Genomic DNA, 26813 nt, shown 5'->3' on the forward strand with positions numbered 1-26813 from the left:
ATTGTGAGTACTTCATTTTTGTTTGCATTTAGATTAAGAAGAAGAAAGTTGACCCAAAGCTCTTGTAGAGGTCATCTAATCTGTTTGGTTGAGAAGATCTGTCCTCCCACTGACTCACCTTCGGCACTATAAAGGAATACCTCTTCCTGATGACAAGCTCTCTTTCCAGTATTACCTCACCCTTGATCATTCTATAAGCAACATCCTCTATTACAAAAATTTAGGAACTTCATCAGAAGTCAGAGTGCTGTTTGCATAGATCACATTTTTGGACTACTATCTACCGCAAGATCCAGCGCGTTCACAATGAGCATTAGTGAAGACGACGTGGAGAAGTTTCTGGATGGCAACCCTGCTTTTGCCAAGCAGTACTTTGAGAAGAAACTAAAAACAGAGACCTGGGATAGCAATGAGTGTGAAATCCTTTTTGAGTTGATCCAAGACATGCAAGAAAGCATCAACATGGAGAAAGTGGTTTTCAAGACCTTAAGAAGAATCAGGTCCCTTATTCATGCTGACCGCTGTAGTCTTTTCATGTACAGGCAGAGAAACGGCACACCTGAACTTGCAACAAGGCTTTTCAATATCCAAGAGGGAAGCACCCTGGAGGAATGCCTGGTCTCCCCAGACTGCGAGATTGTCTATCCATTGGACATAGGCATTGTGGGCTATGTTGCGCAGACCAAGAAAACCATGAACATCAGGGATGTCAGTGAGGTACGTTTGCTATTTATTCATTCACTCAGTAGAAGAAAGGCTCACATGCTTAGTAGCACAAAGGAGTCAAGAGGTAGCAGAGCAACTTGGTGCTTGGTCAAACCTCTCGCGGTGTAATAGCTGTGTAGCGGACAAAGAACCAGTAGCAAGTCTGTAAGTTGCTTCCAGTTTCACTTATGGAGTGAGGTGAAGCTAAGTACATTAATTACACTAGGTGTTAATGCCTGCAAACAAGTGCAGTCACACCTTGCATGTCTAATTAAAAAAAAATATAAATAAAATCACATATAGTTCACCAGAGAAGAGAAAGCGAGGTACAATCAGATCTGCACTGAATATACATGGAATTTTCCACACGTGTTTACATTCCAAGAGTAATCAGCAAAGAGAGATAAATCCTTTACAATGAGTCTGGAAAAGGTTTTTCCGCCACAAGTGACATTTGAAAATGTTTGCTGTCCAATGAAGCTTGGGCCAAGGGCGTTTTGAGGCATTTTTATCAACCAGAGGGAGTGGACTTCAGAGCAGATGGGTTAATTGCACCTGTGCACAGGTCATCTTCATCAGAAGCAGCAAGAGACAAACTTTGATCAAAAAACCTCTTTCAACAAACACTGCACACTGCAACACCAGGAAGCATCCAAGGAATTTTAATGTTTTATTGTTATGTCTTCATGACAATTTTTACCCTCCCATACTCCTGGGCTGGATCATGTAAACCTGAATGGCAGCAATAACAATCCGCTTGTTGTAATCATAGGTATAAAACTAAAATCCGTGTGACCCAAATATGGCATTTGGGATTACTCCATCTATTGTTTGCTAGTTACAAAGAGACCATCTGTGTATCCATCCATTTGTTGCTCAATACAAGCATATCCAAATGCTCTAGCAAAAACTTCCTTGCCCTCCACAGAACATGCTGAGACATTTATTTTTGCAATCACTTTTCTTTTTTGCTTTTTTTTGGGGGGGAAGGAGGAAGGAGAGAGCAGGGGGAAGCTCCAGAATATGACTTAAACTTTTAAAAGCTCTCTAGCTTCAGACGATTCTCCAAGAATATGGTAGGATTTCAGTGCTGAGAACCAAGTGCTGCACTCCAACACTTTCAGGCATTGCCATAAGGCAATTCCTTTGAAGGAGACCTGGCGACTAGATGCTCGGTCTACCCCAATTGGCAGGAAAAGCCAGCAGTGGGGGAGGTGTAGAGAGAAGGTGCCTCAGGGAGTGACTATTCTTTCTAGTGCAGCCTCCTGAATATGATCAGAGCTGCGGGACTTTTTCTAAGCCAACTAGAAGGATTTGTAACTGACTAGTTATTCAACTGAGCAGGGAGAAGGTCTTGGGTCAGCAAGACCATCCCTGCACTCCCTTTTGGCAGGTGATGATAGTGTCAATAAGGCCCTGTACAGGCAAGGTGATGGACGGTCGGCCTTCCCCACACTGCCCTTTTTCTGCTTTGTTTTCTTTTGGGAAGGGGGGTACAGTGACATTCATGTAAAGAAAAACTGGACGAGTTCCCTTTGTGCTGCCCCTACAGCATGGCCTAGCACTCTCCCAGTGTTCTGAATGGTGGCTCTCTCATGAGCAACTCCCTGGGTAGTCTAGGCCGTACCGGGGATGCCTGCACATTGCAACTGCTGCCAAAATGCTCCTGGGGTAGGGGTGGGTCATTCTCAGGGGCAAGGGGAAAGTGCCAGCTGCATCCTCCAGTGGGATACCTTCCCTATCATCTATCACCCCACTCACAAAGGCTCGGCAACATGGCAGGGAATGCCTGGGAGAACACTTGGAAGAGAAATGAGGGGTAAATGGCTTGACGGAGGCTACAAGCTGACAGAAGAGTCAGGCCCCAGGCAAAAGCAGAAGAAAAATGAGGATGAGTGAAGCTTTCAGTGTCAGCTCTACTAGCCAACACTGGTTTATAAACTATGGCCACACAGTGCTGCATGGTAATTGGCCTTGCCTACTTTGCGGTGCTAATGAGAAATTGGAGGAAAGGATGTAAGAGGTACTATGAAGGATGTCAGTGATCTGAGAATGACCAGTGGATAGCCTCCTTGTTCTGACAGTTTGACATGTGAAAGCTTATGATTTGCAAGATCTTTGCAAAAAGTGGAAAAGCGCACATGTCGCAGTTAGAAACCACAGCCAGTTCTCTTGATACTAGCTTTATCACCCATACATTATCCAACTTTCTGCTAATTCCTTTCCCTTCCCTAATGATTTTTTAAGCAAAAGTTCCTTTAGACAGCTCACTTTGAGAGGATGGGCTTTAGTTCTGTTTTAAGACTGCAGACATTGTGGAAATGCTTAATCTGTAAATTCTCTGTTGAACAGTGTGCCCAGTTCAGTCCGTTTGTTGATGAGCTCACCGACTACACTACAAAAAGCATCCTTGCGACACCCATCTTGAATGGCAAAGATTTAGTTGCTGTCATTTTGGCTATTAATAAGTTGAACGGCCCATACTTCACCAGCTCTGATGAAACAGTAAGTGGTCAGTAGCTCAGTTTCTATCATGTTGTTGCTTCTGCCATGTACCACAGACTCTTCCACATTAGGGATATCTGCTTTAGTGAAGCTCCACTGGTGTGAATTTCCCTACAGGGGACTCACCCTCTAACAGAAGAGGCTTATTATGAGGATGCTTATCTCAGAAATCTTTCAGGGAATTTAGAGTGGGATAAGCCTCATCTCACACCAGTGCAAAACAAAGCATTTATCCAGGGGAGTTACCATGATGTTGCTAAATGGGTGTTATGAAATCCAGTATACATGAGGCTGCTACCGCATTCAACTCAATCTTATTGTTTGCCTTTTCAGCTTTTTCTGAAGTACCTGAATTTTGCCTCCTTGAACTTGAAAATTTATCACTTGAGTTATCTTCACAATTGTGAGACTCGAAGAGGCCAGGTAAGAGTGGAAATAGTTCAACTCTCAGAACTCTGGCCTCTGGCCATTTAGACCTAATGGTCTGTGACTGTTCACTGTGTTAGAATTAAATGTACCAAAGTACAGAGTGAGCAAACTACATTCTCAAAAGTGGTCTAGGATTTTAGTATTGCAAATCCTAACTGCAGAAGACCATATAACATATTTTGCCCAACTTCTTTACATCATTCCATGAATTGTCCATTCTTCTGGTGCTTCTTTCAGTCCTCCTCACTGGGCTTGCAGCTGTCAGCGTTACTGATTGCATGCTGTGAAATGCCAAAAAGAAAGCATGGCTTGTTTTCCTCTAATGGTTTGTATGACACCACCACTGTCCTATCTGAGGGATGCTCAGAGGCCAATGATTAGAAACAGAGACTGATGCAGCTCAGAACTGTCAAAAATATCTGCTGATGTCCAGTGAAGATGTGAGACACTTTACCTGGTTGTGGCCATGTAACAGTACTTCTTGTTGAAAGCACAGGTCCAGTCAGTTTCCAGTAGCAATTCTTGGTGCTTCTGAATCACTGCTCCTCATGTGTCCTGGGCTCAGAAAGCAAAGCACACACGCTGCTCAGACACAGGCACACGTGCACTAGCTGAACTAGCCAATTTCTTAGATGGCTTCCTTTATAATTTCAGAGAAAATTAACTTCTCCATTAGGCCCACAAAGACTGTCCTTGTGCTACCAGAAATACTTACCTAATTCACTGCATAACCTCTCTTTTTACAAATGAAACAGCCTAATAGCAACAGCTTTCTTAAGGGTCCACCTGCAGGGCACAGAAAGGGGAAAAGGATCATAGGCTGATGTGTGCATAAAGCAGCTGCACAAAGGCTTTAAGGAAAGTGTTAATTCGGATATTTCCAACCCCAGCAATTTGCAACACATTTGGTGTTAATTGCTTTTGGATACAAGCTTTTACTTATGGGTGTCTGGCACTACTACTTTTTTGTGCTGTATTTGTCAGACTGTACTTTCACATAGCACTCCCTGATGACTCTGACTCTTCGTCAGAGTGTATCTTTCCCTAGTAATTCCCAGTGTGAATAAGAAATGATTTTACATTTTCCAGGGTAGGTTGCTACTGCACTTTTCAGGAACTGTAGTATAAAAACCCAATCGCTGCCTTGTTACTCCAAACACATTTGGGAAGCACCAGCTCTTATGGAGAGGGTATGTTTACATCCGGATTTTATCCTGCAGGTGCTGTTGTGGTCAGCTAATAAGGTTTTCGAGGAACTAACTGACATTGAGAGACAGTTCCACAAGGCTTTTTACACGGTGAGAGCATACCTGAACTGTGACCGGTACTCAGTAGGTCTCCTGGACATGACAAAGCAGAAGGTGAGTGTTCACACGTGTGTTGTACATCTTTCTGTGTTACTGCTGTCCACTGAGGGGTGATGTGTGGGGGAAGGTTTTACTGGGACAGCTCAAATGCAAGCTAGCTTTCAGGCATTATTTCTGCTTTGGGTGGCATTTTTTTATTCCATTGTGCAAATAAAAAGCCTGGAATAAAATATAGAGAGGGAAAGGGAAGGGCTTATTACTAGAATGGGACTGTTGAAGGAATCAGAGGCTCAGAAAAGAAAGGAAGGGCAAATGTGTCTGACCATGGCAACGCTGGTCAAAGTCTGCAACATAAGCACATCCTCACAAAGTCTATGGATACCAAAAGTACAGTGAGATGCGTTTGGAAACCCCCAGCAAAAAAGCAGCTGCCTTCCTCAAGGTATCATCAACGTGCACATTATCCAGGCTTTTAGGTGAAATTTGGCTTCAGGAAAATAAGCTGACAGGAGCTAAGTTACTTCTGCAGCTCTGACTTGGTCTGATTGCACATGTGGCAAGCTTTATGTGGGGGTTACATAGCATTCTTTTCATAAGAGCACTGCTTTATTCCATGGTCAGGCTGACTGAGCCTACTGTGAACTTTGATCTCCACCATGTTGCCAGAGCCTTTGTAGCATGCTGTCTTGTGAAGAGGTGTATTAAAAGATCATTAGTGTGCTAAAGACACTTTAATTGGCATTATAATGCAGCCTAAGAAAAACAACAACAAAAATATTTCATTTTAACAAGCCAGCAAGTATTAGATCAGCCCTATGGCCACATAAAGAACATATAAAATATTGTCACAGCCATTTTCTCTGTGAGCACAGCCTGTGCTACTCATTGAATGAAGCAGCATTCTGTGTATAGGTAATATATGATGATATACAGCCATATAACACAACTGACACTTCCTGAATAAGATACACCATTCTACTGTCTAGTAGTAAACTAGTCTTGTTATTTCATGCCTTGTTGACACAGAACCAAAACCAGCATGGTAGAGCAGTGGTTACCTTGAGGCTCAAGGCAGAACACACTCTAAAAATACTTCTTTTATTTTAAAACCAGGAATTTTTTGACCTGTGGCCAGTTCTGCTGGGAGAAGTTCCCCCCTACTCAGGACCTCGTACCCCAGATGGCAGGGTATGTGAGAACCAGATTTCTTAAACTCTCTTCTGTCTGGCTGGATTGTTTCACCACTAATTTTAACACCATTCTTCTTTTTATTTGTAGGAAATTGTCTTTTACAAGGTCATTGATTATATATTACATGGAAAAGAAGACATTAAAGTCATCCCGTAAGTGCCCACTTTCTGTATGTAGGTACTGACACAGCGTAGCTATAACGAGGGTTCCCCATGATTTAAAGACATTCACGAGGAGACAAGCGAAGGACTGATAGAAGACTGAGGAAGAGAGCCAGAATACAATTTGATGTTTTGAGACACATGTCTGTGGGACAAAGATTTCCTCTAGGACAATTGGGATCCTGGCTTGCAAGTCAGGCTCCAAAAGATGCTGCAACTAGTGATTCTTTTTAGATGCAGAAGTGAACTGCCTTGACTGCTTGCAGTTCTTCCACTCTCCTTGCCAGGCTAAGCCATCATTCCTTCTTGGTGCCTTCCCTGTGATATGGGTGAGCCCATCCCGGTTGCCCTTGTGTTGAAGCACCCGCTGCTCCAGTCCTGCCTCTCACCCCTCTGCTACTCCCCAGACCTCTCATGGTCCCTCCTGCTCCCCTGCCTGTATACCAGCTTCCTTGCTTCTCTCTTATCCTCCAGTCATTCACCCATCTCAAGGATATGTCTGGCCTTTCCTCCTCCCTTGACACCACACTGAGACTCCGTCTTTCTGAAGGCCACCCTCTTCTTGCCACTGAATTTTTTAGAGGAGCCTTGAGCACCTTGGACAAATAACAGGAGTTTCACCGCGTTCTAGTCATGCAGCTTTGTATCAGTCTAAGTGCTGCAAGAAAGGCCCCCATTTTTTAGGTACAGCAGTGTTCGAAACTTCTGACTGGCATTCTTATCCAGGGACTTTCTTTTATCTTTCTCTGTGCTGAAGGTCTGAAACATGGCCCCAACTCCCAGGAATGACTTTTTCTTAAGTCTCTGCAGACAATGATATTTTATGAGTCATTCAGTACTGAATCCTTGAAAGAAAAGTATTCACTTATTTAAAAAAATCATTGTTTGCACATATAGGTCCTTTGAAAGTAATAGGACTGTTTAGTTACTGAAGGTGAAACATGTAAATATGGATTGTGCAGTGAAGTAAATACTTATCAGCTCCATGATCATTCTTCAATCAGTCCTTCATTCTTCAATTTTCTTAATTTCTCTTATGCATTTTTCTTTCATCCAGAAATCCTACCCCTGATCACTGGGCACTAGTTACTGGACTGCCAACCTATGTGGCTGAAAGTGGGTTTGTAAGTACCTAACTTCGATTTCATCAAGGCTTTCTGAGATGAAGTCATACTAATGCTGCTTCTTCATCAATTCAGTGCTTTGTTTTGGTATTTAAACTTCTAATTGCCTGTATTGTAAAACTTCTTTTTTTGTGTGTGATCCCCTAGATTTGCAACATTATGAATGCTGCTGCAGATGAGATGTTTAAATTTCAGGTACTGTGAAAACTTCCAATCCCATCAAGGATTCTACTTTGTTTGCAGAAATGTAGTTTAGAGTCTATATTAGGCATAAAAATATTTCTTTAGCCTGTAGTCTTGCTGTAAAATGGGAGTGCTGGAGTATTTAGAAAACACATTAAGTACATGGTGTCTTTCTGCTTGCTGTTGCTTCAAGGAAGGTCCTCTAGATGAATCAGGATGGACTATCAAAAATGTTCTATCGATGCCAATAGTCAACAAAAAGGAAGAAATTGTTGGCGTTGTCACATTTTATAACAGAAAAGATGGGAAACCATTTGATGAACAGGACGAGACCCTCATGGAGGTATAGTTCCTTTCTGTGGCTGGAGGTAGTCCATATGATTGAAAGAGATCAGAATTGCTCATTATGCACCTGCAAGGCATCCCCCAGTGTTTTGGAGCTAAGTAAGTTTCTTTGTTGCTTATGGAGGTGTTATACATCAGCTTGAAAGATTTGAAAGGAACTATATGAACTAGTGGGGCTTTTTGGTCTTGGAAACCCAGCTATTTTCACATCATTTTGTTTCAGCATTCTTAGAATGAACACCTAGTCATGAGCAGCTATGATGTGCTAACATGACCATTCTCACCCATGTTCACAGACAGCTGGCTCACATTGGCTGGTCAACTCCCTCGAGAAATTCCACAGAAATTATCTGTGTAGCTAAGATACAAAAAGTGGCCTGCTATTAAATCTACCAAAACCAGCTGTAATTAAAGACCTCTCTGCTTAGAAATGCTTCTATGCTAGTTTCAGTCCAATATAGGCTCTTGGCATCTCTCATCAATCAGAACATTCACTGAAACAGAATTTTCTTATCAAACAAAAAGACTGCGGGGGGGAAGGGGGAGAGAGAATCAGTTGTCCACTGGGCAGCACACAAGTTGAGAGAAAACACAGGCTGTGAGTAAACACAGGTGATGAGACCACCTTGCTCTCCAATGATATGAGGGTTCCTGACCTGCTGTCCCCATTGTGACACTAGCCTTTCCACAGGCATGGAGACACTTGCAACAACACAAAAATAGCTTTCCATATACTGAACTGGACAGAGGCTTCTCGAACCTCCACAGCATGGATGCTCTGGAGACCTTGGTTGATTTAATGGCTGGGGAAGTGATCTGCTGAGGAACAAGTAGCAATTTGGAGCAAACACACTGTTGCTCATTGCTAGACTTGTGGCCAAAGCAGAGCTTGTTTTTCTCTACAAATACATCATGCAGTGTTCTATTACTATGTCTTTGAGGAATGGTTGTTTTAGTCATTTCAGTGTTTCCTTCTTTTCCCCTGACCAAGTCCTTGACACAGTTCCTGGGCTGGTCTGTACTCAACACAGACACGTATGACAAGATGAACAAGCTGGAGAACCGGAAGGACATTGCTCAGGATATGGTGCTCTACCATGTGAAGTGTGACAAAGACGAAATCCAGGAAATTCTGGTAATGTCTCACAACATACGGCACACCCCCAAATGTACTGGCCTGGCCCATGACTTACGGCACAGACACAGGTCTCCCACCCCACAGAAATGCTTCCAGCCACCAGAGCGTGGAGGCAGCACACAGGGCCCCAGATACTGCACAGCGGCAGAACAAGTCTTTGTTTTGACCCTGTAGTCTGCCCTTCACCTCAGCACACTGCCACACCGTGTCCTTTCTAGTTTCCTCAGAAAAAGACAGCCCTGCAGGTGGGCTCATGCAGGTGCTACCCAGGTCAGGGCTGTAGGGGTGGAAGAGGAGCTGATTTATTCCCCAAACCTCCTTAGTGCAGAGGATGTGAAGTTAGACGACCCAGCTGGGACACTGGCTCCAGGGGGTCATTTGCAAGTGGGGGAAACATGAGCCAAAATGAATGAGAAACAGATCATTTACCAGGAAGAATGGGTTGAAAGATCAGAAATAGAAGTAAAGTCCAGGGAGAAAATACAATTTGCATGCGAGAGCTGCCCTAGGTTGCCCTAAAGCTGCACAGTGCAAAGTCCAGTGTGGTTCTGTTGTCAGTTTAACACATCCATGCTCTTTGCAGCCAACACGAGAAAAGCTGGGAAAGGAGCCAAGTGAGTGTGAGGAAGAGGAGCTGGCAAGCATCCTGGTAAGAGCAATATACGACTGGAATGGACAGCCTTGGCAAACAAACATTGCCTGGGTGGATACAGGAAAGAGCTCCCAGTGCTGACACAGTGGTACACATCAACAGGGCACCTGATGAAGGGTGAAAGCAAAGCATACCCTGCCTGCCTCTGCCATGGGAGTTTGAGATTATTATTGTCAGGTGACACTGAATGACTTCCCCAGCTCCCAGAAAGTACCTGCTCTCGGCCACTTTATCTCAAAGAGTTCAAAGTCTGTCTGGAAAACCCATCAGCCAGCTTGACTTGTCACACATTTTGTTCTCTAGAGTAAATATGGAGGGCAGCAGTCTTCTCCTGTAAATCTTGACTCCTGTCAAGTTTGGAGTCTCTGAACTGTATCAACTCAACAAGAAAAGTCCTTAACCGAAAACAAGCAATATTTCTTGCACTTTACCAAAAAATGTCCTCCCTCTTCCCCTACTAATGGGGTTACCATGAAAAACTGCCTTTCAGTCTATTTATGTGTTATATTCTAAAAGGAAAAGTTCCCAACAGCATCAGACTCACAGATTTTTATTAAGCAAAACACATTCCAGATGTTTCTAGGAATGGCATAAGTTGCTCAGCAACAAAATGTTCTTCCTCTCTTACAGAAAGAAGAACTCCCAGGGCCCACCAAGTTCGAAATCTATGAGTTCAGGTTCTCTGATTTTGACTGCACCGAGCTAGAACTGGTGAAGTGCGGCATTCAGATGTACTACGAGCTCGGCGTGGTGAAAAAGTTCCAGATCCCACAGGAGGTAGGAGCTGGCAACACCCAGGGACTGCTATCTCAGATGGCCAGCGTGGCTGAGGTCCCCATGCATGCCCTTAACAGCTTACTGAGTGGCCAGAAGTTCACGAGGGTTTGTGGGGAGAGGAGCGTGTGTCCTCAAGTCCCTCGCCCCATCGAGGGCAGGGAACCCCCTCTCAGCACAGTCGCCCCATGTGGGTTTGGAGCGTGAAGCTGGCCTCTTCTGCTCTGCACTGTCTGCTACAGGTGTTGGTTTGCTATGGGGGCTGTATAGATGGGGCTACACCATGCAAAAAGTTGCTTGCATTTGCTGTGTCTAATGCCACACAGTGTAAAAGCCGAGTTTCCAAGTAGGACACGGGGCAGTGTATACATGTGTGCATGTTTCATTTGCTGTAGAATAGTCTATATAGCCTAAACCACACCAGTACCCTATAGCTTTCAGGCAACATGCACTAAAACACACACTGGCACACACTTCCTCCCCCTGCAAATACGGACATGCCTTCATTGGTGCAGTTGTTCCAATTTCCTGACTGCTGGCCACAGGAGTGGTGGGACCTTGTGGGAGCAAGGACCCCATAGCCCCTGACGTGCAAATTCACGATGTTTGCCGCAGTTCAAACCCGTGTTGGACTGGTGAAACCGGCATTTCAGCAGCTCTGCTTCTCCCCACAGGATTTCTAAGGCGTTTATTTCCATCTAGTGGGATCTGGGGGTAACTGCAGCAAGAGTTTTCACCCTAGGAACCCAGGTTATGGAGTAGGAGGGAAGCAAAGGCCTCTGAATGGGATTTACTTCTGTGCTTCTTACTTACAGCATGTAATGTCAAAAAGTATTCAAAATATATACCCTGGAACAACCAACCCCTATTACAGGTGTGAAAAGCAGTCATGCTTTCCTACCACTCTAAGCAGTTGGGAATTTAAAAAATGTATACTCATCTGTAATTAATTAGCTCTCTAATGAGAAAACCTATATAGCTACAGAGGTAGTACACATGGAGAAGTAGAATGCAGGGGGAAAAAATAGTTTTTAATATTTTCTAATATTGTAATATTTTAGGTGATATAAATGCCACCCTTCTCTACATCTATGGAGCCACGTCTCTTGAAGAGAGATACTAATATTAGTAAATCACAGGACATGGGAGGGATAAATCTTACAAGTGACAACACAGAGAAACAAAGAAATTCAATAAATTCACAAAAAGCAGGGTGAAACCTCTTTTCCTCTAGACATTGCTGTTTCTTGTTTCCCACCTCTGTGATTTCATTTTTCTTTAAAAAACCAACCAACCAAGCAGAACACATGCCCCACCCAAAAAAAAAAACAACCCAAAAAACCCACCAAAAAATAGAGCAAGGTATTAGAAAGCAGAGAGTTATGTTTTAGTGTCCTCTTTAACTCTCCGATAGGCTCTATTATAACAACACTGTCAAGGAAGCCTGATGATATTACAACTTCCAATTCCTTTCTGGGGCAACCTCTGTAAAGCTGGTCAGAGCCTCATCCATGGACTTCTGTACGTGGTCTTTATTTCAAGAGGACCAGGCAGCAGCTTCATCACACAAACTAACATCCTCTTCCCCGATTTGTAGGTTCTGGTGAGGTTTGTGTACTCTGTCAGCAAAGGCTACCGGAAGATAACTTACCACAACTGGCGCCATGGCTTCAACGTCGCACAGACCATGTTCACGCTCCTGATGGTAAGGTAACACCACCCCAGTTAATTCTGCAGCAGGGGTTTATTCACAGGAGGTCTTCTGTTGCACCCTGGAGATATGCAGGTGTAGGGTAAGACTTTGTCACTCCTAGCACAGGTCCTGCTAATTTGCCTTAAGTGACAGCCCTTGCACTACACATAAAGCTGCAGCCAATACTGCCCAATGAGTGGGCTGCTTTGACTCTCATGGGTACAGATGTGGATGGTGTTGAACAGCCTTAGCCCTCCCCTTCTGCAGGGTAGGTGGGGGGAGACTACAGGACTTCCCTTCCTCCTGCAGTTACTGACAGTAAGAGCCAGGCTGAAATTAGCTGGCTGGGACAGAGACAACCTCAAACTTTCCATTTCCAGGCATGGCAGGCACGGGTCTAAGTCTGTTGCTAGCGTGAATGTGAAAAGTGCCATTTCCCACAGGGTCTCAGGGCAACAGGTGTCCCAACAAGAAATAAAGGTGTCAGACTGCTGCTCCACACCAAATATGGACCAGCACCAGGACCCAGTGCAGGTGGTGTGGCCCATGCAGCTGGCAACAGAATTACACCTACAACCTCCAGACAACCCTTTGGGTGATTCAGCTTGAAGACTGTATTGCCCCCATTGCCCAGAAAGGTCCAGAGCCCCTTTGCAAAGCACTTTGTGTCCAGTGACTGGAAGGGTGCTTATAAGCAGCACGGTGTCTCTAGAGCACAAGGCTGCTATAGCAGCAGGTAACCAACATTGCAGATGGGCATCAAGCACATACGCATGACGTGTCCTACCTGAGCCTGAAATGTTTAATTTCCAGCTGCTTCCCCATTTTAACCAAAGTATACTCTGTACTGCATTTAGCTTTACAAGTATTTTCAGTTCTCCAGGACTGTTTCAATGAGGAGGGCAGTCACAACCCAGTACCTTTTTCTGTAAGAGATACTAACAGACAACATGCAAATTCTCACCCTCCAGACTGGCAAACTGAAGCGTTACTACACAGACCTTGAAGCCCTTGCAATGGTAACTGCTGCTCTGTGCCATGATATAGACCACAGAGGAACCAACAACCTTTACCAAATGAAGTAAGCACTTTCCTACCACCTCAGACCATTTACTGTTGCTCTCGTGTGGAGTGGGATCAGGGTGTGATCACACCAAACTCCAGTACAGCTCTGTTTTACATACAAGGGTAACAATCTTCTTTTGCAAATAAACTTGCTTTTCAGCTTGCTACAGACAGTGGGGAAGCTGAAATTTTGTGATACTCTCTGGGGGCTTTCTTTGCCTCCCGGAAAACCTCCTGTAGTTAAAGCAAGAGTCTACATTACCATTACAGGGTGGAACAAGCACAGCACAGACATTTAGTAGCTTGAGCATCATAGGAGACTCAGGGTACCACCAGCAGCACTCTGAACATAGAAAGCCTACCTTTTCCTGGAAGGTATCTATGGAGAAAGCACCATGCATGGCACTGCCCTCACCATCTGCAGAAACAAAGCACCTATAAGTATGAAGGTGGTGCTCTCAGTAGGTAGTTACTAGCTGCAGAAAAAAAGTTGCATGATTTCATGGACCAGTCAAGCCTCTGCTGCTTGCTTAAAGTAGCATCAGATCACAGCTCATCTGCAATGCTTGCTGGTTGTACTGTCTTACTGTTTTCTGGAGCTTTGTAAAAATGTACGTGAAGCTGGCTTGTGTTTTGGATACAAGAGGGTCTTGCTTTCCAGCTAAGAAAATGTCCAAGTACAGCTCTTTATAGTTCGTATTACAATATATCACCATGTAGTTATTCAGGAATTAAACAAGCCTACTATGCTAAGTAATAACAGTCCAGTCATAAACAATATTTTGGGTGAAATTTGTAGTTGGAAGACTGTTTTATACAGTGTCCAAATAGTTACAAGCAGTGTCACAAAAGTCTTTTACTAGATTGAACTCATTAGCTATTAAAAATACTGCTTTTCAGCCTTTTAAAATGAGTTGAACTTGTGTGTGTGACAAAATCAAATACAAACTAGGACACTTCTTTTTATTCTTAAGTGCTGCACTAACAATTTTTCCTTTATGCAACCAGGTCTCAAAATCCTTTAGCTAAGCTTCATGGATCTTCAATTTTGGAGAGACATCACTTGGAATTTGGAAAATTCTTGCTTTCTGAAGAGGTTGGTTGTGAACTGTAATGTAAGAACATGAATAATTTACTTTCAGGGAAGTTCTCCCACAACAACAGAGCTGTCAGCACAAGACCTTTCCTGGTTTGGATATCTGAGGAACTGCAGCTGCCTCATTCCCCAAGTACTCTACAGTACTCTATGCTCACCCAGGACCAAAACACATAGGCTTCCTAAATGCACGACTTGGTTTCTTCAGAAGCCATATCGTTATCCCCACAGGAATACATTAAATACAGGATTGTACTTCTGTAGCCCCTCTGACAAGGCCAAGGCTGACAGGGTCCCTCACCTAACTTCTCATTTCAGGCAAATTTGCAGTGGGACCAGCGGACGGGGTTTGGGCACAGGCTGTGTAAAAAGATTCGGGACACTGCCCTGGGTCAGTGAACAAAAGAAGAGACTAGGCACCAACGTATTGTGAATGGGGCTCACAACCCTTGCACCTTAGGGCAGCAAGCTGAAGTTTTTAAAAAAAAAAAAGTGGGCACATTTGAGAAAGTGAGATGACCAGTATCTCACAACGACAGTGTTTGGATTTTGCAGCTTCTTTCCTTCTCTTTTCAGTCACTGAATATATGCCAGAACCTCAACCGCAGACAGCATGAGCACATGATTCACCTGATGGAAATCGCCATTATAGCAACAGACCTGGCACTCTACTTCAAGTAAGTCAGTCGTGTCCTCTATGTGTGAAGGGAAAAAAGCAGCTAGTGCTTTACAAAGGCAAAACAGGGTGCTTTGCTCTGAGAGGCCATCCATGCGGCAGCCCTCTTCACAGGCACTGCCTCCAAGAGGCTGCTTTTAATACTGGCGTTAGAACCGCTGGGTACTGCTCAAATTGTTCAAAAGAATTTTGAACTTTTACTCATTAGATCACATACATGACTTGTTAACCTTCTGTTTCTAATAGGGCAGTGCTGTGTGATCCCCTAACAGAAAGAGATGTCTAATTTATTTATTTTTTACCTAGCACTTCAGCACTCACAATACTCATAAAAGGTGAATGGCCTGGCCAGGGCTAAATTAACCTCTCTGGGAGAGCAGCATAACCCAAATAACAAGTGATCCATTGTCCAGTTCACAATCTATTTCACACTCAAAAACCAAAAACGCCAAATATCTCGGAGCAGCATACACAGAGTTACTGGGACATCAGGCTGGAATTCAATAACATATGACTTCCTAACTAGCAAGGAGCTTTCAAAATGTGCTTTCAAAATACAGTGCCAAGACCAGAGACTGCTTCTGTGTTTTGCACTAAGACTGATTATACAAGATACTCAAAACCCATCTGGATGCGTTTCTGTCCAGCCTGCTCCGGGTGAATGTGCTTTGGCAGGGGTTTGCACTAGATGATCTCCAAAGGTTCCTTCCAACCCCTACCATTCTGTGATTCTGTGAAATATAAGCAATTCACAAAAGAGGAATATGACAGAAGGAGTAATAGCCAGTCCTCCTACTCGAAGGATAGGGTGGGAACAATCCAGTCTTTGCCCTCCGTGGTCCATGATCTGCAAGCTAAGGCTTGGTTGAGGTTAGATCCAGGCAAAAATGATACAGACAGAACATGTGTGCAAGTCATTTTGTGGTTCTGGCCTAAATGTCTTCTCTGCTAGCATGGAAACAGTAGATTTTTGCAGATTTCATGTCACTCAAAACATGGGTGTGTTGTGTATAAACCCCTTCCCAGAAATGCTACATATATTTAGGTATATAAATAAGGTTAACAAGTTCAGACTAAGTATATAAAGCCAGGTAGCTTTACAAATACTCTAGCCAGTTCCACGTTTCCACAGCTTGCTTAACATTCAGGGGAAAAGCCTTCTTTAGCTGCCAACAAAGGTGGAAGCATTTCTCAGCTGATGTAACTTGCAGTACCTCATACTTTCAAGTTCCTGCTCATGTCTCACCACTATGCTTATTTTTAAGTAATTTACAATAGTTTCCCTTACTTAAGAGAAGCAGGTGATTGTGCTTGGATTTGTTGAGAGCTTACTTGAGGATCTAAATGTAGGACAGTAATTTCCGGAAACCCTTCTGGAAGGGTTATCGATACCAGGATCAGACATTTGTTTTTAACACTTTTGTCTACTTGTTTTGGAGCTTTTTTTTTTTTTTTTTTTCCGCCCTCTCAAAGAAAGAGAACAATGTTTCAAAAGATCGTTGACGAGTCGAAGACATATGATAGCATGACTGCATGGACTGAATACCTGTCTCTGGAGACAACAAAAAAAGAGGTTGTCATGTGAGTAAGCGGCTCTGGAAAGGCTAGTGATGTGGTCACCTGGTGAGAGCACCTAGAACATACCTTGTGCTGCACTTTGCACAAAATCATCAACACATGATACATTACTGTCCACTCAAATCTGATCTTCTGGAGAAGGAGGGGAAAAATAGGGGAAAAAAGCTTAAAGCAAATTTTCATCTAGATAAGTGACTGTTTTTGGAGTGTTATTCTGGTTGTATACTCCTAACAAGATGCAGTACCCCTTCTGGCCATAAATTCCTACCAGAGTACCCTGTAGGCCACAAGCAGGGGCAGGCTGCAATTGCAGAACTACAGGAAGCCAATCCATCAGCTCTTCTACCCATTGGTAACCAGTATGAGTTGCACAATGCTGTTCTTGTGACCAGACATACACTTTGCAGAACACTTTGCACTGGTGTTGAAGTGCACCCACAATCTCACTGCAGTCTGCACTGTTACACCTCCACCAGGGAGTGAGAGATGTTACTCCAAAGTCAAGAAGTTCAGCCCAGCAATGGCTAAATTAGCAAACATCTTAGTGCCAGAGGTAAGCAGTTCCCTGGCATAAATCCACTTTAATCAAGAGAGCAATCCTTGATGAATGTCCCAGTCAGTGCAAGGCTGTTACAGCAAAGAGTCTTTCTTTATCTATGAATTCAGCCAGGACTGGGGGACCCTGACACAGTATTGGGGCATGAGCATCCTGAGACTGGAAGAGGTAGGGTGCAGGCTGTAGAGAAGAAACTCATTTCTTTCCTGTTTTTAGGGCCATGATGATGACTGCCTGTGATTTGTCAGCAATCACAAAGCCTTGGGAAGTCCAGAGTAAGGTCAGGTGCTTGATATATTGTTAGATTTCTCTAGCTTATACTTTAAAGTAATACAATTTCCTAAGCTGCTGACGTGGTTTAACCTGGCTGGCAACTAGAACTATGCAACTGTTCACTCACTCCCCTACCCCCCCAGTAGGGTAGGGTGTAGGGGGATAAAAAGGGGGAAGAAAACCTCTTCATGGATTGAAATACAGACAGTTTAATAGAACAGTAATGGAAGAGAAAAATAACAATAATGATCGTAAAATAATATACAAAATAAAGTGATCAACACAAGTTGCTCTCACCACTCAATGAGCAGTTGCCCAGCCTGTTCTGAGCAGCAATCACAGATCTCTGCCCTACCGGCAAACCCTCATTTATATACTGAGCATTATGTCTATGGTATGGAATATTCCTATGGCCAGCTTGTCCGGTCTGTGCTCCCTCTCACCTTCTGTGGGAAGCTGAAAAAGTCCTTGACTTAATATAAACATCACTTAGCAATAACTAAACCAATACATGTTATCAACATTATTCTCGTACTAAATCCAAAACAGGGCAGCTACTAGGAAGAAAATTAACTCTGTCCCAAATGAAACTAGGACAGCTGAATCAAAGTCTCTTATCAAAACTACCAAAAGGACTTCAGAATAACTGTGGTTTTGATGGATAAAGCAATCTTTAAGAGTATAGCTGTGAATTCTGTAGAAAATTCATGGCTACCAAAAAATAAAAGAAAAAAATTCCCAAATATTGAACTTCTTGGGTTATAGTGAGGTTTTTTTGCATATAACATATGGGTTGGATTTTTTATAGCAATACCTGCTGTTTGCTCAGTTGTTTGATATCCTTTGCAAATTCTTTCCTGAACTGTACTTGAGCATTTGCTAAGTAAGAAACATTACAATTTAAAGGAGGATAAAAGAAATAAAACTTGCCTTCCCATTCAGCATGGAGAAAGGACAACTGAGAAAATCATAATAGCCGGGCATAACTGTGACAAAGAGGCAAATCCTTGCGGGGGACACGTTGAAAACATTTCTTAAGAGATGAGCAGTGTAATAATGAGCTGCAGTGCAATAAGATTGTCTAACTGTCACTACAGGGGTGCAATCCTGTTGCCACTGCTGCCCTTCCCAGAAGACTGGGGCTGGGGTTGGACATGAAACGAAGGAGGGACTAGACTTCATGGCTGAGAACTGAAGCACAAGTTATACAGCTGAAATTAGTGCTAACTTTTCTTTTTCACTCCTTGGCAATGTAGGTAGCTCTCCTGGTAGCAGCTGAGTTCTGGGAGCAAGGAGACTTAGAAATAAGCGTCCTTCAGCAACAGCCTATTGTAAGTACAATGTGAGAGCCAGACAGTCCAGTTCAGACAGCAAGTCCCAGCAGAAACTTACCACAAGCAATGCTGCTCTCAAAGCACTGAGAGTCTTCCTGAAGTCACCATGCCTGCCAAAATCCATTGGAAAAGTGGGTACTGATGCAGTCCATAGACACCAAAAGACCTATATAAAATTTCTGCTAAAATGGCAAAGAAAATGACCCCATTTGACTCCTCTGCAGCAGAGGAAGAGGGCTGTGATGGACAGCCTTTATGGATGGCACGGCAGAATGGCTAGGCTGACACAAGGCAGTTTCTGGGGGAAAAGAGAGGTATGTTTTTCAATTAAGTTTTCTCATGGTGAACGTGTGTCCTCCCACAGCCCATGATGGACCGGAGGAAAGCTGCTGAGCTTCCCAAGCTTCAAGTGGGTTTCATCGACTTTGTGTGCACATTTGTCTATAAGGTAAGCAAGTGCACGCTTGCACATCCCATCCTTCTCAATGGGGGTTCAAATCCCAGGTAAGTGAGTCCTGGTGCAGAAACACCACTCATGGGGAGAGGGACAGATAAAGGAGACAACAGCTGCCCCTCTTCAGGGCATTGCAGCATGGTCCCTCTTTGTGCTGCTAATGCTTTCCCTGCATGAGCCAGCCTGAGAGGTGAAGCGTTAGGGTCCATCCTGGGGTATGATGGACAAGCACTGCCGCTGCGCTGATGGGTATGTTTTGGTTAGGAATTTTCCCGTTTCCATGAGGAAATTCAGCCTATGCTTGATGGGCTGCTGAACAACAGAAATGAGTGGAAGACCCGTGCTGATGAGTATGACGCAAAAATGAAAGCTCTGGAGGAAGAAAAGAAAAAAGAGGAAGAGAAGATGGCTGCAAAGAAAGGTCAGAAACAATACTTAGCTTTTCATTCCTAACTCAAAACCTTGCTTATCTGATACTATCTTGATCTGCAGAAGGCTTTCCTGACATGGCAAAGAGTCAGATGCCCAGAACAAGTTCCCTCAGTCTTGCTCCACTGGCGACCTTGTCTTCAAACCTGACACCATGACAGGCTGTCAAAAAAGGCCACCTGCTCAAATGCCCAGGAGCTACTGCTTGGGAAACTAGTGAGACTACCTTAAGCACAAGTGCCCATGCAGATGGGGACAGCAGAAAGTTCTTTGCATACACGTATGTCCCTGGAAAAGAGCAGGGAGACATCATTTTGCACACAGGGGCTGTGCCCAACATGCTGTCCCATGGCCATGAAGCAGGAGTTAAGAAAAGCTAACACACTCCTAGTGAGAACACTTGAGGAATTACAGTTAATCCCATTTCTATCCCACAATAGGTACTACCTAGAAGCAAGCAGTAGTAGTAATACCTAGCAGCAATTTATTTTGGTCAAATCTATTTTTCCCCTGTGGGTTCAGCCTCAGTAGCACTGAAATCGATCAGCTGCAGTGGGTGTTGGGTGAAAGCTTGCTTCATAGCCTGAGGATTTGTTTCACTCTCAGAAAAGTGGAAGCAGAAGGCCCTCCTGGCCTTTCCCGAGAGTCTGAGCAAATACCCATCAGAATTTGGTGCCTCCATTCCACAGAGACTGCATCTGAAGTATGCTTTTGTTCCAAACTGGACACAAATACGAACATGAGGTGGACATTCCTCAAATGACACCGTTTGGAAATTATTAGAGCTGTCTACGTGTCTTATTTCAATTTAAACCACAGTAATTAACTTAAAATATTGAAAATAAGTGCTTTAGCTACGATTTGGAAAATTTCTGGAGAATTATTTCCTGAATAAGTAATAGGTATTTAAGTGAGGAACTCTAAAACACCCTCTCCAAGCAGCCTTACATGTACCATAACTTTGCACAGGAGACAGCTCTAGGTATGGGTACTATAGGTATGACCCACATTGGTCATTGAATTACTTAAAAGTGCTAAAAAACTCCTGTAATGACTGAGAAGGACATTTATGACTGTACCTCTAATTCTGTGTTTCTTTTTATATGGCAGATGGAATAACCTGTAATGGAGGAACAGCTCCAGCTTCCAAAACCTGTAGCATACTTTAGACCTATTACCGATCCAATATATGCCACCCAAAATGAGAATGCCCATGCATTTAAAAAAATTAATAATATCATGGCGTACAAATACATTCCTGATTGGACTGTTCTGCTACTTTAATTAGGCTTATGATCAACCAGGAAAGGGCTAGATCTCGTTTGCCTTAATTGCATCATCTCTTCCTGATGGTGAGGAGCCAGTTCTGTCCTGTCCGTTCCATTTAATGCACCTGATGTCAGATGGCATGTCGCAAGTCAGAACAACATTTGCCCCAATAAATCAGGTTGCATGACTGTGGAAGAGCATTTCTCCTGCACTGTAACACTTCTTACTCTAAAGCTAATTAGGCCAGTTGAACTCATATCCTGCTCCATACAACCCCATGTGATTGACAATGCATGGAATCATAGCTTGCAGAGTAGGAAAACTGAAGAAGAGCCAATTTTATCAAATGTAAGCTTGTATCTCTCAGGATATCAGGAAGAAACCTGTGGGTAGGGATAAAGCATGAAAACTTGCCATAGTAAAGTTTTTAACTGCTCAAAAAAGTTACGATTCCATGTAAATCCAATAAATGGATTTTCAAGAAATTACAGAAATAACAGTCCTGGGCTCACTTTGAGAATTTGGACAGGTTGCTGCTCCAAAGCATGGAGCCATTTGCACAACAACCAGTAGCTGGTGTCTTCATAAGCAGGATCCACACTGTGCACAAACCAAGGCTTCGCTCTGTAACATGTGATTGTAAGAAGACGGCGTTACCATTACCCAGTACAATTCCACTTACACTTATCCAAGCAACCTGAATGGTGGCATCTCCTAAATTTGTTGTTTTGCCTCGTGATGCCAATGTTATTTAAAACAGTCCTCTTCCAAACAGTACCAACCCTCCTTCTTTCCCTCCTCCTCTTCCAAGATGTCTGTTTTTTAGGTTCCCCTCCAGACTTTGAAAGACTGATGACTTGTACTCTTTTATTTCAGAGAAAAGTTAGTTTTCATGTTTATTCATGCATCCATATTAGAACATTCAATTGCACTCTTGTAGCAGTAGAAACAACCTTCTCTACTCCTCTGTCTATCTTTTTTTTTTAAAGTGTTTGGAGATACGTTTTGCTGGGGATTTTCTTCTTCTTCTATTATTTCTGCTACCTTCAGTGCTTTTACCCTTCAGTATCTTGTTTTGCATTATAAAAATACTGCAAGTAAAAGAAAAACTAGAGCTATGATGGTACCTGGTGATCATTTATCTGTGTCTCAATATAGTAAGAAAGATGTAATCTTCTATCATGATGCAGCAACTCTGTGAGAGGCAAGTTCTCTTTCAGGAAAATACAGAAAGGTGTCCACTTGCACAAAAGCTAGATATGCCACTAGTAATGGCTTCATGCTATGTGTCTCAGTTTCATTAAGAACCATGTAGGAGGTTTTCACCATACAGCATACAAAGCCAAACAAGTTGTTTTTTTCAGCGGGAAAAATGCCCCAAGGTTATCGTATTCCAGTGTGGTGAGCAGTGGGCTTTTAAAGATCACCACAAGCCACTGTGAGCTTAAATGTTGGGAAAAGCTCCTGATGTCCTCAAACATTTTCTGGGGAATAAAGCCAGGAGGCCAATCTTCCTGCCCTTTGTGCCCAGAGAAAGGTGCTCAGAGTGCTGCAGGGTGCTCCGGCAGGGCTTCTCGCATCAGGATAATGGGGTGCCTGCCCAGCAGTGCTGGTGGGACCTGGGACTGTGGGCAGCTGTGCCCCATCTGCCCACAAGCACCTGGGAGAGCAGCTTACCCCCCACAGCACTGGGTCAGGCATGCTGCTTTGTGCTTCTGAGGGGGACCATGCACACATGCATGCAGAGGGGTGCCTGGACAGGCAGGGTGGGGTGCTAGTGGAGGAGGCTGTTTCTTCAGGCCCATTTCCATGGGAGCAGGAGGATCTCCAAGGCTCCCTGCTGCAACGGTGGTGCTGGGGCAACTACCATTGCAGGTATTGAGTATTGGCTTTTTTTGGCTCAAACGTGGCAATCTCCCATTGCCTGGACAGAGTCAGGTGGCAGAGGAGGGTGGGATGGCTGTAACAAGGCTTGTAGCACCTCTCCCACCCACAGAGGAACTTACCCCAGGTAGGAGGTATTACAAGGACAGCGTCCTCGCCCTGGTCTGCAGCCAGGTTTTGAGGGCTGTATGGAGAGGTTGGCACTTCTGCATCATCTTGCATAGGATTCTTGTACCCTAATCCCTGCAGATCTGGCAGACATTCAGCCTTTATCACCTGGGTTACGAGGGAGAAAAGGGTCCCAAATAGAGGACAGCTTCCATGGGAAGGCACGATGCAAAAGGCAACAGCAGGATTCAGACTGAGTTATCTGTGAACCTAAACTAGGCAAGTCAGCAGAACTCCAGGCAACTAATGCTGCAGAAACCTGTGTATGGCTGCTGCGTGATGTGTTCTCTGTGAAAAGAGGCCTTCACCACTTACTACCCCACTGTATGGGCTGGGATCCTGCTCTGTGAAAGACACACTGCCCTCAGGTCGGACTAAATCACTGCCGGTACAAACACAATAGTGGAAGTAAAAGTGGGTCCAGCGGAGGGCCACAAAAGTGATTACAGGGCTGGAGCACCTCTCCTGTGAAGACAGAGAGAGTTCATGTTGTTCAGCCTAGAGAAGGGAAGGCTCCAGGGAGACCTTCTAGTACATGTAGGGAGCCTACAAAAAAGCCGGAGAGAGACTCTTTACAAGAGTATGTAGCGACAAGGGGTAATGGCTTCAAACTGAGAGATTTAGATAGGTATTAGGAAGAAATTGTTCACTATGTGGGTGGTGAGACACTGGAACAGGTTGCCCAGAGAAGCTGTGGATGCCCCATCCCTGGAAGAGTTCAAGGCCAGGCTGGATGGGGCTTAGAGCGATCCAGTCTAGTGGGAGGTGTCCCTGCCCATGGCAGGGGTGGAACTCAATGATCTTTAAGGTCCCTTCCAACCCATGATTCTGGTTCTATGAAACTCCATCATCCCTGGCAAACTCCACACTTCAACAAGGTGGAACACACTTAGCCCTCCAGAGAGTAGCAGGCATAGCTGTTCCAGCAACTGGGTTCACTTCCAGCAAGCAAAATATAAAAGCAGTACCTACTTCTATGGTCAGGCCTTAACAGAAGAGCAGTAAAGGTTCAATTAAATAAGCATCTTGTTATAATCACATTTTGCTCAGGCAAAGTCACAGATGAATACCAGGAGTTAAACGTTTTGACCATTTGTTAAATCTGAAAAAGTGTGTGTTCAGAAACATCTGACTCATGGGTCAGCACTAATTCCTCAGATGTCAGTGTGAATCTCAGCCAGAATTGTGCAATAACCCACTGTGATAGTAAAACTGAAAAAAAAAAAAAAAAAAGATGACAGCAACTCCCCAGTAAAGTCATTTAATAAAGAGGTTCAGGCAGCAAGTGTGATGCCAGCCTCTCCCACCTGCCCATATTGAATTGTATGTCTTTTCTGATCACAAACATTACCCAAGAGTAATAGGTGTAGCCTCTGGCTGTTGCTAGAAGAATACAACAGGGTGTTTCAGCCACAGCAATGGCCAGCTTGTGACAAATGGTTCCTGTCACATTCTGTAAGTACTTCTGCTGCTGCTCTGTGCAATTCACTCAAAAAATACAACCTGAAATGTTCCAAGTACTTTATTTGATAGAGTAGCATGCAGAGTCCATCAACCACTGGACACTTCAGAGCCTAGCCATGTATTTCCATGTGTGAAATTAAGATGCAATCTCTTGTTCATTTCAATATGGACTCTTCACTCGCTAAAAGGGAAGAAAAAAAAAAAGCTAGAGTTAGGACTAGTAGTCATTCCCATGTAGTATTAAATATGCAAAGCATTAGCAGGATCAAAGGTAGCTTTAAGTATTCCGCTTCTTTCTAGCCACTTTTTATGATCCCCCTTCTGCTTATTCAACAGAACTGTATTTCATTGCTTTGGGGTAAAGGCACTTTTTTCAGTTACTCATTAGTAAATGACAGTATTCTCAACTGACAATTCAAATAAGCCCAGAAAAAGCTACCATTACAGACACGTCCAGCTATCCATCTTTAAAGAATAATCTTCAACAGCTGCACTGCACTGAATGAAGTTTTAACAATTTAATAAATTAACAATAGTTTCTAATGGAAAACCACACCAAAATCACTGTTGGGAAAGCACATCAGTCATCTCTGTCCCACTTCTAAATAGATTAAACATTCTAAATAAATAACCACATAATTCCATTTTTAAGTGGAGTTGCAACACTGCAGTACAGCATCTACCTCCAAAAATACAGAAATTCTCAGCTAAACTAGAAAACATCTGAAAGACCCATTTATTTAGTCCATGACCAACGGAGACTATATATTTACAATGGTAAAATAACTGTGCAAAATGGCTTCATCTCTAGTAAATGATATAAAATCAAATATGCAAGTTGCTAAATTGTATGTGCAGTTCAGTTCAGTTCGTTTTATGAGGTTCTGCTCAACATTAGTCTTGTTTAAGACAATACAAATATTACTACAGGAACAGCTCGAGTTTATGACAAATTTTTTTTAAGTTCTTCTTAACTGTAAGTCCACCTAAAATAGCCTAGGTGAAGGCAATCTGGACAGCACACTCCTCTGTAAGCCAATCAGAGTGCACAGAAATGCACAGGGCACCCAGGAAACGATCCTAAGGACAAGGCAAAGCATAATGCAGCAGGAGTACTATACAGTAGAAGCGATGGAGGAAAAAGCAGCAGTACTTGTCCCAACTGATCACCTTCAGCATATTCTCTTTATGTGAGAGACACAACAAAGTTGACCTGTAACATTACGCTAGTGATACCATTTAAAAGTTTGTGTTGCGGTCAACTTCTGGTTTAGATCATCAGTCACATTTGTGAGATTTCTGTACTGCACGGACAAAAGCAATCACAGGTTTGCTGTCTCCAGCTGAACAAGGGACATCTGAATACAGGTAATATACTGTTGCAGATATTACTTGCAGAATAACCAGCAGCTTCTAGCAATTTGTTTTCTCAGTGGAACAGCCATTTAAGAAGCCCTATTTAGTTCCAAGAGTGTTTTTAACTCTTCCTCTCCTGGTGCTCACATTTTGAAGAGCTTGTCAAACAGCAGCACCATTTATCCTTCACAAAACCCTAACCACTGCCCCATGGATCCACATGGGTCTGCAGCCCACTGGCTGCATGCCTGAATTTCTCCTACAAACACTGCAGTCAACTGGCAGTCCACCTGCAAGCCAGTGTGTGCATTTTGGTGCGGCAGGATGCATAAACTAAATAAAGGGACTACCTTCTGCAAGTTCTTTTGCAATCCGCTCAAGCTCTTCACGTTTCTTTTTCTCTTCAGCCTCTATTCTTCTCTCTTCTTCGGCAATTGGCTTTAGGTAGTCTGTCATTAACACATGTGATTTAAAACACAATTTCTAGCCTGCCAGCTCACTCAGTAAGAAAGAAAGAACAGTTTCGCTGGCACAAAGGCAGGTTTTATACGAATCTGTGACTTCGGATCAGTAAAAGCCCGCCTCCGAGGGCAACCTCGGCGAGAGCTGGGCAGCTCCGGCTACGGCGGGGCGGGGGAAATGGCGGCCGGGCCCGCACCGCCCGCCTCAAGGTGCCCTTGCGGGCCGGGCCGCCAGAGGGAGAGGGAAGGAGGCCCCCGGGGGACGCACTACGGGAAGCCGCCCGCCACCCTCACCTTGATGAGCGGCGAGACCTGCACCGGCGGGATCCTCCTGTTGCGGGCCGGGCCGCCAGAGGGAGAGGGAAGGAGGCCCCCGGGGGACGCACTCACCGTATCGCTTCTTGCCGTAGATCATCCCCATCAACAGGGCCGAGTACCGGGTGAACTGCGGGAGGCAGAAACAAGGACGCATCCGTCGCCCACTCACACGCACAGCCAGAACGGGCCCGGCCCGGCCCTGCCCTGCCCTGCCCTGCCCTGCCT

General features: G+C 44.0%; 2 protein-coding genes across 2 annotated transcripts; one reads left to right on the top strand and one right to left on the bottom strand.

Annotated features, from left to right (window-relative positions):
* Positions 1-148: 148 nt before the first annotated feature.
* On the top strand, positions 149-20837 carry PDE6B (phosphodiesterase 6B). Its single transcript, XM_014958101.1, has 22 exons — positions 149-717; positions 3058-3210; positions 3544-3633; positions 4860-5000; positions 6060-6134; positions 6225-6289; positions 7356-7422; positions 7570-7617; positions 7799-7948; positions 8942-9085; positions 9672-9737; positions 10371-10517; positions 12112-12219; positions 13179-13288; positions 14281-14368; positions 14945-15045; positions 16518-16625; positions 17395-17458; positions 18708-18782; positions 19150-19233; positions 19504-19660; positions 20779-20837. Exons 1-22 carry the CDS (start codon positions 307-309, stop codon positions 20835-20837), a joined length of 2511 nt encoding a protein of 836 aa, XP_014813587.1. The 5' UTR covers positions 149-306.
* Positions 20838-24495: 3658 nt separating this feature from the next.
* On the bottom strand, positions 24496-26806 carry ATP5I (ATP synthase, H+ transporting, mitochondrial Fo complex subunit E). Its single transcript, XM_014958100.1, has 3 exons — positions 26661-26806; positions 26160-26258; positions 24496-24634 (listed from the first exon to the last, which is right to left on the bottom strand). The coding sequence occupies exons 1-3, from the start codon at positions 26740-26742 to the stop codon at positions 24609-24611; spliced, it is 207 nt and encodes a 68-aa protein (XP_014813586.1). The 5' UTR covers positions 26743-26806; the 3' UTR covers positions 24496-24608.
* Positions 26807-26813: the final 7 nt, after the last annotated feature.

The sequence above is a fragment of the Calidris pugnax genome, unplaced genomic scaffold (assembly GCF_001431845.1).
Source record: "Calidris pugnax isolate Ruff unplaced genomic scaffold, ASM143184v1 scaffold317, whole genome shotgun sequence".
Taxonomy (NCBI): Eukaryota; Metazoa; Chordata; class Aves; order Charadriiformes; family Scolopacidae; genus Calidris; species Calidris pugnax.

Excerpts from the sequence above, each read along its gene's own strand:
- ATP5I (XM_014958100.1), bottom strand. The coding sequence starts at position 26,742 with ATGCGTCCTTGTTTCTGCCTCCCGCAGTTCACCCGGTACTCGGCCCTG. Across the intron at positions 26,259-26,660 it reads CTACGGCAAGAAGCGATACG|ACTACCTAAAGCCAATTGCC; the intron begins GTGAGTGCGTCC and ends TGTTAATGACAG. Across the intron at positions 24,635-26,159 it reads TGCAAAAGAACTTGCAGAAG|CGAGTGAAGAGTCCATATTG; the intron begins GTAGTCCCTTTA and ends CTTCCCTTTTAG.
- PDE6B (XM_014958101.1), top strand. The coding sequence starts at position 307 with ATGAGCATTAGTGAAGACGACGTGGAGAAGTTTCTGGATGGCAACCCT. Across the intron at positions 3,211-3,543 it reads TCACCAGCTCTGATGAAACA|CTTTTTCTGAAGTACCTGAA; the intron begins GTAAGTGGTCAG and ends TTGCCTTTTCAG. Across the intron at positions 7,618-7,798 it reads ATGAGATGTTTAAATTTCAG|GAAGGTCCTCTAGATGAATC; the intron begins GTACTGTGAAAA and ends TGTTGCTTCAAG.